This window comes from Nesoenas mayeri (genome assembly GCF_963082525.1).
Source record: "Nesoenas mayeri genome assembly, chromosome: 1".
Taxonomy (NCBI): domain Eukaryota; kingdom Metazoa; phylum Chordata; class Aves; order Columbiformes; family Columbidae; genus Nesoenas; species Nesoenas mayeri.
In genome coordinates, this window is record NC_137541.1 from 180,332,348 (window position 1) to 180,347,934 (window position 15,587).

General features: G+C 45.3%; 1 protein-coding gene across 1 annotated transcript; it reads left to right on the forward strand.

Moving 5' to 3' along the window:
• Positions 1-245: 245 nt before the first annotated feature.
• CNMD (chondromodulin) lies at positions 246-12,976 on the forward strand (the record flags this gene model as incomplete). The annotated part of the gene is made up of 7 exons (XM_080363779.1): positions 246-317; positions 653-784; positions 3,202-3,342; positions 5,907-6,020; positions 8,477-8,630; positions 9,736-9,938; positions 12,761-12,976. The coding sequence occupies 7 exons, from the start codon at positions 246-248 to the stop codon at positions 12,974-12,976; spliced, it is 1,032 nt and encodes a 343-aa protein (XP_080219905.1).
• Between the last annotated feature and the right edge of the window lie 2,611 nt (positions 12,977-15,587).

Here is a 15,587-nt window from a genome sequence, read left to right on the forward strand (position 1 = left end):
TCTCTAAAACAGGAGACAAACCCCCGGGAGTGAGGGGGCAGCGGGGCTGTTATGGGGGTCACAGCCTCGCGTTGCTCCGACGATTACTGGGCAGCTCAAAGGACTCATTGTGCGCCGGGAGGGGGGCGGTCCTGCCTCCCCCGTCGGGGCCGGGGCCGGGGCGGGCCGGGGCGGTGCTGCCCCCGTCGGGGCCGGGGCCGGGGCCGGGAGCGGAGCCCGGGGCAGCTCTCCCTTTCGCGGCAACCATGGCAGAGGGCTCCGAGAAAGTGCCCATCGCCCGTGTGGGGCCCGAGGATGTGGAGCAGTGCCTGCCCCCCGTGAGTGCTGCCGGGCGGCACCGGGCGCGACGGGACGGGACAGGAGGGAAAGGGATGGGCCGACTGGTAGGGATGGGATGGCATGGATTGGATCGGGGCAAAACGGGTCGAGTCAAAGTGGATCAGGATAGGTCGGGAGCCAACTGGTCGAATCCGATCAGGATGGCGATGCGGTGGAACTGGGAATCAGGATGGGACGCTGCGGTCGGCACGGCCGGGACGGGGACTGGTCGGGGCCGAACGGGCGCCCCAGGGTAGGGTCCCTGGGGAGGGGGCAGAGGCTGTGCCGGCGGAGGGGGCTCCGTGCCCCGCACTCAGCACCGCGCTCTCCACAGGCGTACGCGGCGGCGGCCCCCGGGCCGGGGCGGCTGCTGAAGGCGGGGGCCGCGGTGCTGATCGCCGGAGCCCTCCTGCTCCTGGCCGGGGCCATCGGAGCCTTCTACTTCTGGAAAGCCACCGAGCGGCAGGTGAGCACATCCTCACATCGAGGTGGGAGGGGGGGCAGGTTGAGCATGTAAGGAGAAGCACGGGCTAGAAACTGTTTTTGCGGAGTCGATAAAGAAGTCTTTAAGCAGACTTTTTTTTTTTTTTTTTCCTCCCATGCTTTAAAAACAAAACAAAACAAAACAAAAAACCCTGAAAAACAAACCTACAATCATTATCTTCGCTACCTGCTTGGATGGAGCCTCCTGGAAGCACATTTATTAATGAACATGAAACGTATCTTTGAGAGCACAGACACTACATTGATTTCTGCTTGCAAATCCTCAGCAAACTCAAATCCCAACAAGTCTCCAGGGATTCATATCCTGGGCAAACTCCAGCTCTCAGGACAAAAAAAGCATTGAAATGTGAACATTCCTTTTCCACATCATCTGCATTCTTGGTCCAGATCCTACCTGGACCCTCAAACACGTACTGCTATATTTAACCCATTGATAGGCACCGTTATTTCACTCCAGTGGTTTGCATGGCTGTGCATACACATCGGCATTTTTGGTCAGCAGCTGTGGAGCAATTTTTAAAGTGATGCTGAGTTTTATAATTTACATTTTTCTGGGGTCCATAAAAAATCCTGTACGCAAAGAACAGAAATGAGAAGCTGAACCCAACTTCAGAACATTAGAACAAGTTTATATATTAACTTTCCTTTCTATTTATATAGGATTTCGGTTTAAGACATTTGAAACATGATGGTGCACTTGTGAACGTAACTTGCTCCATGAATGCTGTTAGTATCTTTGAATTTACTTTGGAAGAAGGTTTGTAGCGCCTCCAGCCCCACACTGGTCCCTGTCAAGGAGAGCCTTGTGCAAATCCCAGCAGCCAGAGCCAAGGTCTCCCTGTGTGATGCACAGAGGGATAATTCAGATAATCAGAAAGTACAAGGTTTTACACCAGAAAGACAGAACATGTTGCTGACCTCCAGGATGTGCTGTAAGAACCATCTGCTTCTCTGGACTTCTGAAAAAAGAAAGGGACACAAATGGATGGGTGGGCAGGGAGGGGGCACGGTGTGTTCAGTTCTGACAGGTGGGTGCACTGGCAGAGCACAGGACAAAGTTCCCCTTTTTTATTGCTCCTGTCATCTAAATTCTGCTTTGCAAAATGTGTCACATTCCGAGTTGTCATTAAGTTTCTAAGTTGATCTCCCGGTGAAGACCCTGGGAAAGCTTGGAGTTATTTTTCCCAGCTGCCTTCAAACTCAGAAAGCTACACTTGGCTTGCAAATGTTTGTGCATTCTCCCTCTGTACAAAATTATATTTGGGGTCATTCATCACAAAATTGAAGGCACCTTTTTAATTGTTATTTTTTTAAATCTTTAATTTTTTCCACAACTGACAGGGCTAACAAAGTCCCAACTCTAGCTCAGCCTGCAGCAGGGGAGACCATGTACATTGGTCTGGTTTTATGGACCACGTTCAGCAGGAGTCCTAGACAACTGAGAATATGAGACTGAATCTGTAGAACTGAGGAACCATAAATCTTTACCATCTTAGACTTTCTTGAGCAAAGGTGAGAGAAGAAGAAATTTGTCTCTAAGCTGTCAGTGTAAATTTTCCATTAAAATGCTGTAAGGCTTTTTTTAAGACCAAAAGTAAACTGCTTGTGCAGCACTTTTAGCAGAGCCGCATGAGAGAATCACAAAACCCCTCCACAGATTGTGGTCCTCCAGCAAATACAAATCACGCTGCAGCTTTCCTCATTGAAAACAGGATAAGAGCAAATACGCTGACAAGGAAAATACAAGTCTATACAACTTCACATCCAATTTAAATGAAGTTCACATCCACTGCAAGGTAGGAAGCATGTTCAGACTCAAGATGAACCCATTTTCCTGTGCCTCCGTAGAACATCCTGAAAGGTAAATAGGGGTTGGCCTCCTCCAGGGTAGGATGCTCACTCCTGCTTTCCTTTGGAAATCATACCAGTAAAAGCAGTGATTCCTAAAATATGACACAGAAGAAGGTTTTGAAGTTGGAGTGAGCCTGGATGTGGACATGATGCTTTTGAAGAAAAACTGTCCGTACTAATAGATGCGTGTGTGGCCCCTGAGCTCCCCAGAGGAGGGACCTCAGGAGGTTTCTAGCCCTATTTGCTGCTGGGGGGTCAGAGCAGGTTGGTCAGGGCTTCAACAAGCTGGGCCTTGAAAACCTAAAAGGATGGAGGACGCACAACTTCTCTGGGCAACCTGTTCCACTGCCAGCCTGTCCCATCTCTGAAGTGTTGCAGTGGGGTGGCCTTGGTTGTTGGAGAATTAACTAATGCCTACAGAAATAAAAGTTAGGAGCTGAATAGGGACATGAGTCAGATCGATCCATCCCCTGGTTTAGGAGGAAGGCAATATGCAATTACTGAAGTGTGCTCTTCTGTCAATTCCAGGTGTACAATGTTCACTATACTATGAGCATTAATGGAAAAGTACAAGACGGATCGATGGAAATAGATGCTGGAAACAACTTAGAGACATTCAAAACAGGAAGTGGGAGTGAAGAGGCTGTTGAAGTCCATGATTTTCAGATTGTAAGTACCTCCACCCTTGTCTTTCATGTAACACGCTCCAGCACTGGACTCCCTAGGGATACCCTGCTCTGCCTTGACTTCTCTGGCCCAGCAGGTCTCGGGTTCCAGCCCCCAAACATCCACACAAGCATCAAGGCTCTCCCAGCTTGCTTTCACAGCAAGCCGGGCAGTTTCCTACAAAACCAAGTCTAGAGTAAGTGCCTTTTGGGGACCAGTCATGCCAGGTCCCTCTCCAGGAAGCAGTATGGATTAGGCTGCATCAGATTTGGCTCCACATAACACTTGGCATTTTCAAACCATTGAACAGAGCTACAACATGTTCTGACGGGCTTGTGACACAGCCCCTGCCTGATTTCAGATGATTTTAACTGCAAAACACACCTCCCCAAAATATCACCATTTTAGGAGCACAGAATCAACACAGTAAGCCAAGTAGGAACCAAGGAGACACAACGCTAGACCTGGGCAGCGTGCTCTGTCCTGAGATCAAGGGTGGGAGCTGCTCTCCATAGCTTGGCCTGGGTTCATCCCCAGGGGACAGGATGGAGGCATCTAGCATGGCTTATGCATCCATGCACCGAACCCAGGGTGCTGGGCCACTTGGGCTGACAGCAAACACACTCGGCTACCCCAGCAACTTGCCTGTGGCTGCTCAGCACAGAGCCTGGATTAACAGATGCTGAATCCCAGCAGAGCTCAATAGCTCAGGTGGAGTGATTCGCTGAGCTGTACCACCTCTGAGCGATGAACGATACATCCACGTGATGTTGCAGAAACCTATTTACAGGGCCCAGATCCTGCAATTTATGTTCTCAGGTGTGAAACACTCAACTTCAGAGTTAAGCCCCCTGCAAGTCAAAGCAGCATCTAAAATAAAAGCTCTGCTGCCACAAAGACTTGCCCAGGGCTTCTGGAGCAGTTACTTTCCACCTGCTGAATCTAGGAAGGTGAGGAAATTCAGCTCCTTGGCTTCTCAGCAAGTGCAAACAGATCCATGCCAGGAAACCCACGACCCCAACTTGCATGACAGCTGCAGTTCGGCCTTCATGAAACTCTTGTTAACATCACCATAGCAACATTATTAGCAGCTGAATAAGTGCACCCACAACGAGCTCTTCTGCCATTGCTGTTTCACATCTGCACAAAAGCACCAGCCCGCTGGAGAGATGTTTGAATTCACATTTCTTCCACGTGTGCTGCTGATGAGCTACTGCCTGTCACAGCCGGGTCAGAAATCAGCTCCCAGCACCAACCAGCTAAAGGTACCTCCCAGGGACAGTGTCCGCTCGTAATGACAGAGGGACAGGGGCAGGCTCAGCGAGAGCAAAGGGATGCTGCCAGTTGAGTTTTGAGCCAAGAAAGCACGTAAAGGAGAAATAAATTGAAGAGACGTGCTTCCATCAGCCAAGGATTTACATTAGCAGCTTTGGATTCACTGGCACCACTCGAATGATTACACGGTCAGTGAAGACTTGGATTTGGCAATATTAGGATGCTCCTACCACACTTGATGGACCACAAAGCCTCGTTCCCTTGTTCACTCATCCCTGCATAGCCATCCCCTGTCTCTCTGCTTCAGAATTAGTCATTTTGTGTTGAAGGGTGTCTGTCCAACTGTACAGGGCTTGCAGGCATACAGGATGCAACTCAGGTGCCTCGGTACCATCCATCTCAAACTGCACTAGATGCCTACAGCACCCATGATGTCCATGCCCCCCGCCATGGCAGCCAGAGGCCAGGCAGAAAACCAATACATCTCCAATAATATTTGTATTTAGGTGGTCGAATGAAGCTCTCAACCTGATGCAAATTTTGCCATCTACAATGAAGTATCTAAATCCATTAAAAAAGAGAGAGCTATTTTTTAGGTATCCGAAAATCTACAGCAGAAATAGAAAAACTACAGGCAAGGTTCCCCTGCCCAAATGTTGATGCCCAAGGTGCTGGCACAGAGCTGGCAGAAATGACCCCAGACTTGCAGGAGAGCTGGAGCCATCTGGAGTTGCTGGGATACCCTTCTCTTACAATTGGACATCTATGGTTTGGGCAACTGCACTTCTCCCTCATAGGCCAGATGAAGGTAGTCCCACACACAGATTTCCAGACCAAGTTCCCTGTCACAAGCTTCCCTTTGCTGTCATCATCATTTATGTGTTTAAATCGGACCAGGCTGCCCCCATATTCTTGTAAGTCTGTGTTGTAAGGGCACCGCACCACCAGCTAACACAATTTCGAGGGTGTCTACGTTAGGTGCTAAGTTGTGGTTCAAATCGTGTCAACTAATTCCTTAACGCAGCGAATCCAAGTAGCCTGCAGCGGGTACAGAAGCACTTACATAAAACACCCCCATCTTTCAGAAATCAAGCGAAAACTTCTAGACCCATTTGACCCAAGTTGTAATGCTAAAATGATGAGGGAGGAGTGGTTTATTGCATCTGTTTTTGAATAAGATTCAAGCTTCAGACTGAAAATTCAACAGCACTTTTAACAGAGCTCGAGCACTTTCTTGGGGGCGGTGGGGAGCTGGGGGGCTGTGCACAACCCCCTGCCTTCTGCTTTTGCAGGGCATCACTGGAATCCGTTTTGCTGAAGGAGAAAAGTGTTACATCAAAGCTCAGCCAAAAGCTCACGTCCCCAAAGTTGATGCTATGACTAAAGCGAGCCTCACATCTGAGCTGGTAAGGGGTGATTTTTTTATTTTTTAAACCCAAATCTTTATATAGAGAGGGTCTTAAAGCGGTGTTTAAATACAAATAAAAATGACATTTAAAAAACCCTGTGGACAGCGGTAGGGTAGGATAGCTGAGGGTTCATTGACTGATTGCAAGGGGTCCCTAAAGGGAAAGAAAAGCAAAACTGGTGTCTGAGGTGTCACTGTGTCCAGGGGCTTCGTGAGAGGCTGCAGACTGGGGAGGGGGGGAAGATGTGGACCAAAGTCCAGCAGATCCACAGGAGACCTCAGTGACAAGAGCATCTGCCTGAGATCAGGAGATTCCTATCAACGCTCCTGAGCAGAGCCATGGACTCCATCATTTAAGTCCTCTGAAATACTCAAAAAAAGGAGAATTGTGGAAAGTATTATTGGTTAAACGGGTTTTATAGAAATGGTTAAAAAAAGTTAAGAATTTGTATTCTTAAATGGCACCAGACTTCATTTTAGGACTTTGTGCTAACTAGATTTCATGGAATGTGCATCACAACCACCACAGAAGCTGCGATTCTCACCCAGATACCGTCAAAATCTCCCCCTAGCTCACCTTTGTAAAAAAAACTACCGTTTTAGGTGTGCAAAGTTTCCCAGAGCTCAGATCCCCAAACCCATCGGTCCCACAGGAGCAGCTCTGGTGGCCTGAGCAGGGGCTCAGCCACCAGCAGGGCAGCACAGGAGATCCACATCCCCTTTCCCTGGATTTGCTCCACTCCCGAAAAAATAAAAGCAGATACAATTAGCTGGGAGAGAGGGATCACTAAGGCTGCACCCACCTACAATGGTGCTTTGATTACTGAGCATCTACTTTCTCTAAATGCAAACAGGAAGGTAACAGTGATGTTGCAGACTCGCCTGAAGTTGGTGGGATTTCCCCCCATGATAGGGAAGAGATCTTGCCCAAATTCCAGCCAAAGCCCTAGATCTTTCCTGCCTTGCCTAAGGTCAAGGTTTCAATTTTTCATCCATTATCCTAAATAAGTCAAAAAGTTATTTCTCATTTTCTGCTTGGCCACAATAAACCTCTTTCCTTGTCCTGTTTTCTGTGCATCTTCTCCAAAGATGCATCACCTACACAATCACTGCAATAAACTGTACGCACTGAGGCCACCAAAACAAGGAGCGGATTTAGTGCTGCCATTGGGATATTGACCTTTCCCTGTTGCTCAACTTTCCAGGTTAGATGTATGATGGGAATGGCAAAGTAGTATTTACTTTTCTAGAACAAGTTCCCTCTCTAATACACATGTATTTAGGAGAAAGTATGCATATGCCATTATCCGACACTGCCTATAAAAGTGGGTAATTAAAATAAGCTTTTATAGATGCTCAAACTCTGCCTGCTCACAAGTCAGCATCATCTCAAACAGAAACAAAAGACATTTTTATTTCTGAAAACTAGATTCAGATATTTCTAATGCTGATAAAAGCTTAAGTGGGAGAAGAAAGAGCACTTCTCACTAGACAGTTTGGATAGCAAACTTAAATGACTTGAGACCTACAAAAGAAATCAATAAACACATTAAAGGAACAGTAACTCAACAGAATAAATTGATCTAGTCAGTTATATAACAAGTTTTGATGACTTTTATGGAAGCAATTTAGAATTTTAACTTTGAAATCATACTGGTTTTCACGATTCACAAGTCGGTTTTCTTTTAATATTTCACTGTTGCTATAAAATACTTACACATTTTATGTAAAATAATACTTTGAACTAACAACTTTAAAGAATCAATCACTGGCATTTTCCTACATTACTTTGAAGATATGAACCAAAAACCTGCAGGGTACACTTCAAAAAGGCAGGCTCCTTTAACTCGCACTTCCAGCTTTTGGTCAATTGAATTGCTTTCACCAAACGAGACCTTTAATCAGACGGATCACATTGACTTGAAACTGGAAGCTGGAGCAGTTCTCAAGCTATAATCTTCTCCGAAACTTCTGAATAAGGTGTTTATTAGATATTTTTTTTCTCTATTGTAAATATAGTTATCTCTTGGGAGTACATCAAATGAGAACAGGGCATGATAAAAAAGATTAGAGTCTTGTTTTCAGCTGACGCATTTCATCGCTGCTCTGCTGAAGGTGGTAAATATTCAGTTGCTATCACCTGAAAAATCTGGTGGTTTGGGCTAAAAGACCTCCAACACCTAGTCCTTGTGCGAGGGGCAAAAGCCATCCAAGAGAGAGACAGGTGAAATCTAAGTCCCAGCAAAGCTGACAGCAGTTTTGCCATTCATTTCCATGGTGGCAACCTTTACTCAGGCTTTGGCTCAGTACAGTCAGTTCACGTTCACGAAATACAAAGATGCTCGGTATTAGCTGCAGCGGATGATTATACAGCTTGATGCTCAAGAATTAACAGCGAGCAGGCACATGACTGTTCACTGAGCTAGCAAAGGATTTATGCTCTTCTGTTTGCAGGAAGATGAAATCATGCCTGTGAGATTTGACGAAAACTCCCTTATCTGGGTGGCTGCAGATGAGCCCATCAAGCATAACAGTTTCCTAAGCCCCAAAATTTTAGAGCTTTGCGGGGATCTTCCAATTTTCTGGCTGCGACCGACATATCCCAAAGGTAACACTTCTTGTATTTGAAAAGTTTGCTATCCCTCTCTTTGCCTAAACACCTTCCCCAGATCAGGTATGCCACACCAAGACTTGCACATCTGGGAAACCACACTTACCCAGATGTTTGGTGTTCTCTAACTGCCTTTCCTCAAGACAATGTACATAACCCACATGGGTGACTTACTGTGAGACGAAGTATTGCCAGAGAGGTCAGCCTCCTTCTACAGAAGGACAAGACAATAGCTTAAACTAGTCCCAAAATGTTTTGGCAGCTCACAACAGATAACAGGAACACCAGACCTGGCCAAGAGTTAGGGAACCAGCAAGCTCCTGATCTGGGACCATAGCCTGTCATCTTTCCCACCCTGCTTCTCCAGGGGATGTCACTGGAGTGGTGGGACAAGATACTTTAGGTAGGCAACTGACAGGTGAAGTTCATGAGGTGTTAAGTTCATGAGGTGTTGGAGGCTGTCTCAGGACTCCCATCACCCACAGCCAAGCTTTGCAAAGGTGTTCAGGATTCACAAGGGAGATGGCAACTTCTCCAGATAACTTCCAGGCCTGGGAGGAGAGGAGAAGGCTTGAAAACATTTACTCCTCCTCGGTCTGTTGATTCCAAACTGCCGGTATTTTCCACTCTTATTATGAGCTTTTACATCCCACTGGACAACAAAAGAGAAGTATCAAAGCTGTCCAGAAGCTGTTTCCACCACGTTCTCTCGCTGCCCTTGAGAGCAGGGCACCGGCCTGTCACAAAAGCACTTTAATAAAATGAGATGCATATGACCGGTCTTGCTAGCGCTGGCAACTGCTGCCAAGGTAACACCAGTGACCATGCGGAAAGTCAAATACAACCCCAAACTCCTCACACCCATTTTGCCTCAAGGAGAAAGCGAGGGGGTAAAAAAGGGAATCTCACAGCCCTTTGGACTGACATTTGCTGCAGATACAGCACAGGAGGCAAGCAGCTCCCATGGCGATGTTTATCAGGTTTGCCACCACCCAGTTTCATCTTTCCCTCTGCCCCCTTTTTTAAATCACTGAAACCTCAGATAATGTGTGGATAAAACAAGGAAACATTGAAGATTATCCTCTTGTGATTATTTCATCAGCTAACCAAAGGAGAGAAATGAAGAGAAACAGACGCCAGACAGAATCAAACTTTGATGCAGAAGACTTGGAAGCTGCTGCTGAAGAAGTAAACACCAGGTCACCCACCACACAGCTGACTCAAGAACTTGATCTCCAACCTAATGAAACCAGGCCAATGGGGCAAGAAACCGATCAAACGCTTAATCCAGACAACCCATATAATGTACGTATTTGCTCTATAATCTCCTTTCAAAGCCCAAGACTGCTGTAGGCAGGTAGTACTGGTGACAGGGGGGTTGTCTTTTTTTTTCTCTTAATTTACAGTCTTTCCCTGTTCAGTTTTTCTCTGGAAGAGGCTTGTAAAACAGCTACTGAGTTCAAAACAAGTCTACTCCTGGTTTTCATCAAACTTCTGTCTGAAACAAGCACAAGTGTTTGCAGTGGCAAGTTTATGGCAAATTGACCCCCAAGTTGCTTTTCAGAGTTCAAGTCCATAAGCAGCACCAGAGAGATCCTACAGGGACAGCACATTCTGAAAACAAACCAAAGCTTGTCTTGATCAGACAGCTGAACCCCATAATGTACTGACAACGTAAAGAGAGAGTCCAGTACCTAGAAATGTACTTTGCCCCCAAATAGAAATTAGCATCAGAAGTGACTCATTAATGTGACTTCATTAATGTTTATAAATATATAAAGGGTGAGTGTCATGAGGATGGAGCCAGGCTCTTCTCAGTGACAACCAATGATAGGACAAGGGGCAATGGGTACAAACTAGAACACAAGAGGTTCCATTTAAATTTGAGAAGCAACTTCTTCTCAGTGAGGGTGCCAGAGCACTGGAATAGGCTGCCCAGGGAGGCTATGGAGTCTCCTTCTCTGCAGACATTCAAAACCCGCCTGGACACCTCCTTGTGTAACCTCATCTGGGTGTTCCTGCTCCGACAGGGGGATTGGACTGGATGATCTTTCGAGGTCCCTTCCAATCCCTGACATTCTGTGATTCTCTGATTCTGTGACTACTGTCGAGGAAAGCAGTGTCAGGTTGCAATGAGATTAAGGTTAGGCCAAATAAATCTGTTTTCTCAGCCTCTCCTCTATGATGGTAAACGGCTGTGGTCTAGCAAATGATTCACAGAGGAGAACCTGTTCATAGACAGCAACAGTGGGCGGAGGATGAGCCTCACAAAACTTGTTCTCGCTCTCTCAAGATGAAGCAGCCCCCAGAAAGCACAGAGATGCCGTCCCGCTGTGTCCCCACACCTTTGCCGTGCTGCAGGAAAAGCGGCTGCACAGTAGCACCTTCCAGTCTGCTGCACCCGCGTCAGACAATTTGCACCCACCATTTGGTGCAGCAGGAGTAAGTCATTTTAATACAACACTGTCACAGGATAAATGCCTCCTGCTTTGGAAATAAGTCCCAGCTTTGACTTGACATTTATGCAACAGCGGGAGATCATTATACTGTGACAGCATTCTGCCGAGTTGACATCCCTTAATTAAACTTAAATTAATCACTCCAAATAAAGTGGATCTAAATCGACTCTCTCACGAGGTCAGTAAAACAGCAGCAGCACTGGAATGTAATTTCTCACAGCTACTAACGTGACCGTGTGCATGGGGTCCAAGCTGCCATGTCCCTGCAGGGCAGCGACAAAACAACTGCTGCAGGTCCCCTCTTCCAGCCAGAGGGACCCTGGGCCAAATGGAGAACATCCCATCAGATATGGCCAGCAGATGTTTCCTGTGCAACCTGCTCTGGTGAACCTGCTTTAGTGGGGGGTCGGACTAGATGATCTCCAGAGGTCCCTTCTAACCCCAACTGCTCTGTGATCCTATGACTTCCCTCAGCCTGCAGGGCAGGATTCACCTTTACCTGGTTGTTGCGTAGATGCCTCCATCAAAGCTTTCTTTAGAGGCAGATTCAGTCAATTCAAAAGGACCATAATTATACTGTGGGTCTTTCCTGTAGGATGAAATGACTCCTCCCTAGAACTATTTCTCTTCACCTACTGTGAGTGGAGTCTGGATGATGAGCTCAGGTGTAGAAGGTCACATTGCAGATACCCCAATTCAAGGATGATGAATCCTGTCCAAGGGAACAACATTCTCCCTGCTCTCAGGGCTGGGGGCCCAAATGACACCAAGCTGTCACTGGTGTTCTGTACAAGCCCAGACAAGAGACGGCACCGTCCTGTGCCTCACCTTTTCAGTCTGCTGCTGGTTTTCTGAATGAAAAATGCTCAGGTGAAAAAAATAAGCGTTACTTTGGCATTTGCTCTTTGCTGCTGCTTTTTTTGAAATAACACCAACAGGAGAAAAACAAATGAGTTTCAAAAAGCAGAATATCCAGGTTACTTTTTTTCCCCAGAAAGGAGGAAAGGAATTTGGAAGGGTGAAGGTAAGAGCCTGCTTTTACATATTTTATGTGTGCCTTGCTTCATGTTAACTCCTTACTGTCAGATACAGAACAGGAACAATTCTCACTGTCCACAATGCACCTAACTGTGGCAAAGGGGATAAAAAAGCAGACTGAAAGATAAAAGAGAAATATTCAGAAAACTGCAGAGTAATGGAAACTGAATAGTTTCCTGGAATGGTGTAAAAAAGCATTAAAATACAAAAATTAAAACCAAACATTAAAGACACAGCATACACTTCAGACATTGTAATCTACATAAAAGACCCAGATAACTTTCTTGAAATCTTTTCCATTGCTAATATTTAAAAGTTTGGAGTTTACTGCTGTTGGATCTTTTGCAAGGACTGTAGAAGAAATATAATGAAGTTAGAGCTCCCTGTTGTTTCTTTCCATTTTACACGCGTGACTGCACCAATTCTACACTTCTAAAAAAAAAAAAGAGCAAGACAAAAGAAAGAAAAAATAAAGCAAGATGCACAGGGTCAGTTAGTGGGAGTTCTGTTAACTTCGACAGGACTGAGACTTCAGTTTTTACCTTTTGTAGGGTTAACAGGAGCATCGGTACATTCTGCACTCGCTGGGAATGAGGGCACCGGGATGACATTTAATATTTTACATTTCAGCAGCTGGAAGGTGAAGGGATGGCTTTTGACCCCATGCTGGATCACCTGGGCGTGTGCTGCATTGAATGCAGACGAAGTTACACGCAGTGCCAGAGGATTTGCGAGCCTCTCCTGGGCTACTACCCCTGGCCTTACAACTACCAGGGCTGCCGTACCGCCTGCCGAATCATCATGCCCTGCAGCTGGTGGGTCGCTCGTATCATGGGCGTCGTGTGAGAAAAAGCAACCAGAGCCTTGACAAAATAAGCAGGGGTGCAACGATGACAAACTGGTAAAAGACGACAACCAAAGCCGCAGTACCAATTCTGGCCTTTAAATCAAAGCGGGTGTTACTGCACCAAAAGCAAGGTAAAGGTATTAGAACTGTAAATAAACAAACAAACAAAAAAATCTTAAATTAAAATTCCATTAGCTTCACAAATGACAAGGGTATGGTAGCACTTACTGAATTAAAAAATGAAGCCATCCCCAAAAAAGACAATATTAAGCTTTGCCCAGAAACTGGTTTAGCAGTCCAGAAGCTTGCTCATAAATCCAAATTCAGCCTTCGTAACAAAACCCTCTCTCTGAGCTAGATGTGAAAATTTACGTCCAATTAGGCAACTAGCTCAACTTGTACATCTGGGAGTACCTTTCATCCATGTAGCTTACTTAAATAAATCACAAGTTAAGTTGCTCCTCGTTGCTATTCATACCAAGTTGCCAGGTCATTATGAATGGTTATAAACCAATTACAGCATACCTTTCCCACAAAGCTGCTCCGGGGGACACGGGAAAGTGCACATTGTGCTAAATCGGAAACAAGCGGCAGGAAAAGGGGCCGCAGAATCAAAACCCTTCGCACATCCCAACATCAAAGAAGCCCCAGCATCAAGAATCTTGTATCCACGATACCGCTGTAGTGTCTAACAAGTATCTGCTACCCAGCTACTATGGCTAAAGTATTTATATGCAGTTGCAAACCAAAGAGGCTCAAGACCCTTCAGAATCTACAACAGCCACTGTATTTATAAGTCCTTGAACCAGACACTTCTGACACAAAATTACAACCGTTTTTTATTCCACATGGAGAGCGGGCACTGATGGTAGTGCCTTTAGCTTCACTGAAGCTAACCTCCATTCCCTGCAAGAGAAAACGCTCAACAGGAAGGAGAAAAAAGGGGGGGAAAACACAAAAAAGGAGGAGGGGGAGTTTCTAACCTCACCCTTGTTGCTTAAGCAAACTGCAATTACTTGGATTGATCCTATTAGGTATTAAATCTCTAAGGAAGGTACTAAGCTCAAACACTAAGCTGGAACGACTTAGGATTTCTAGCCTTGGAAAACAAGGATAGAGGTGCCTGAATCCATACTATACCTCTCAAACCCTACCATTGAGTTTCTGGAGCCATCTACATGGGTTTTATAAACAGAACAGTCCAATTATTGCTTGAAGTTCACTTTCTGGAGCATTCGTTTTTGTGACTAAACAGCTCTCGAGATGTTGCAAGCCTGGTAATGTTATTAACACTGCATGACACAGAGAAAAAAAGGAATTAATTTGACATAATCGTGGCTTAAAGAAAATAAAGACAACCTCATGTGGAATGCTAAACTGCGTATCTAAAAAGCAAAGTGTTAAATGAGAATGAGATGAGAATAGAATTCAGTATTTTGTTCTATTTTAGCTTTTTTTAATATAAGCTTCACCTTCCCTTAATCTGAAGAACAGACTCGCTTTGAAATATTTAAATTAAAAACTTCTTAAAGTGGGATTTCAAGGCCTGTTAAATTTGAGTTTCTGCTTTTTTAAATGAAAATGACCTTGATCATTATGTTGTTTTAGAAGTACGTCATTCATGTGCTTAGAAAAGTTGGTATTCCTTTTTTTTTTTTTAACTGCAGATTAAACAAATACATTAAAAAATGGCAATTGCTTTCTGTGGGTTTTTTTTGATGTAGAAAGAGTAAACAGTACATTTATGTACATGTTCACGAACCGTCTGGAGAGGAAAACAAGGGGATCGGCGAGACAAAGACTAAAGACAAAGAGAAGGAAATGAGACTGTATATGAACTAGGCTGCTGCTGTCTTTTGCATCTAAGGCCATCCTGAAGCAACCCATAACCTGCTTCTCCATCTTCCCCCTCTAGTTAAAAAAACACCAAACTTTACAAGATGCTGAAAATGATCACGTCTGTGGTTTGCACATCTACACATTCTTAACAACATTAACTCTTCCCAAACAAAACCTTGTACCAGACTTGTGGGCAGGTTAAAGCACCACAGGTGGCACGTTCGCCTTGAGAACTCTTCTGTAGGCACCAGGCCGAGAAAGCCCCAGCCATCAGAAGAGAAGCAGATACGCTTACACAGCCTGGGACTAGTAAAATTGCCGGAGCTACGATATTGTCCAAGTATAACACAGAGGGCACAATTCACTCATTTCCAAAAGATACGCAGCAGAACACCTTACCCAACTCATGCCTCAAGTAAGCAAATTTCTATTTTCCTATATGTTGTATTCAAAGAAAGAAAAGAACTCTTGCTGTGGCAAGGTTGAAAAATCTTATTTAAGTGTAACATCTAATTTTGAAGGAAACGTTCTGCGGCAACGTAGCGATGACAATAAAACCAATGATCCAACGGTATGAAAAGACGCACCAATATTCCCCGCAGTGATGGCTCAGACTACAGTTCTAACTATGCACAGCAATCCTGTTCACTGTTATACAGCATTTACTAACAATCTACTGTGTCCCCCACGAATATAATGCCTTGTACACTAAAGATGTTACAAAATGTCTGGATCTGTAGGGTGTTGAAGGGGGGATGTTCCTTGAATCTG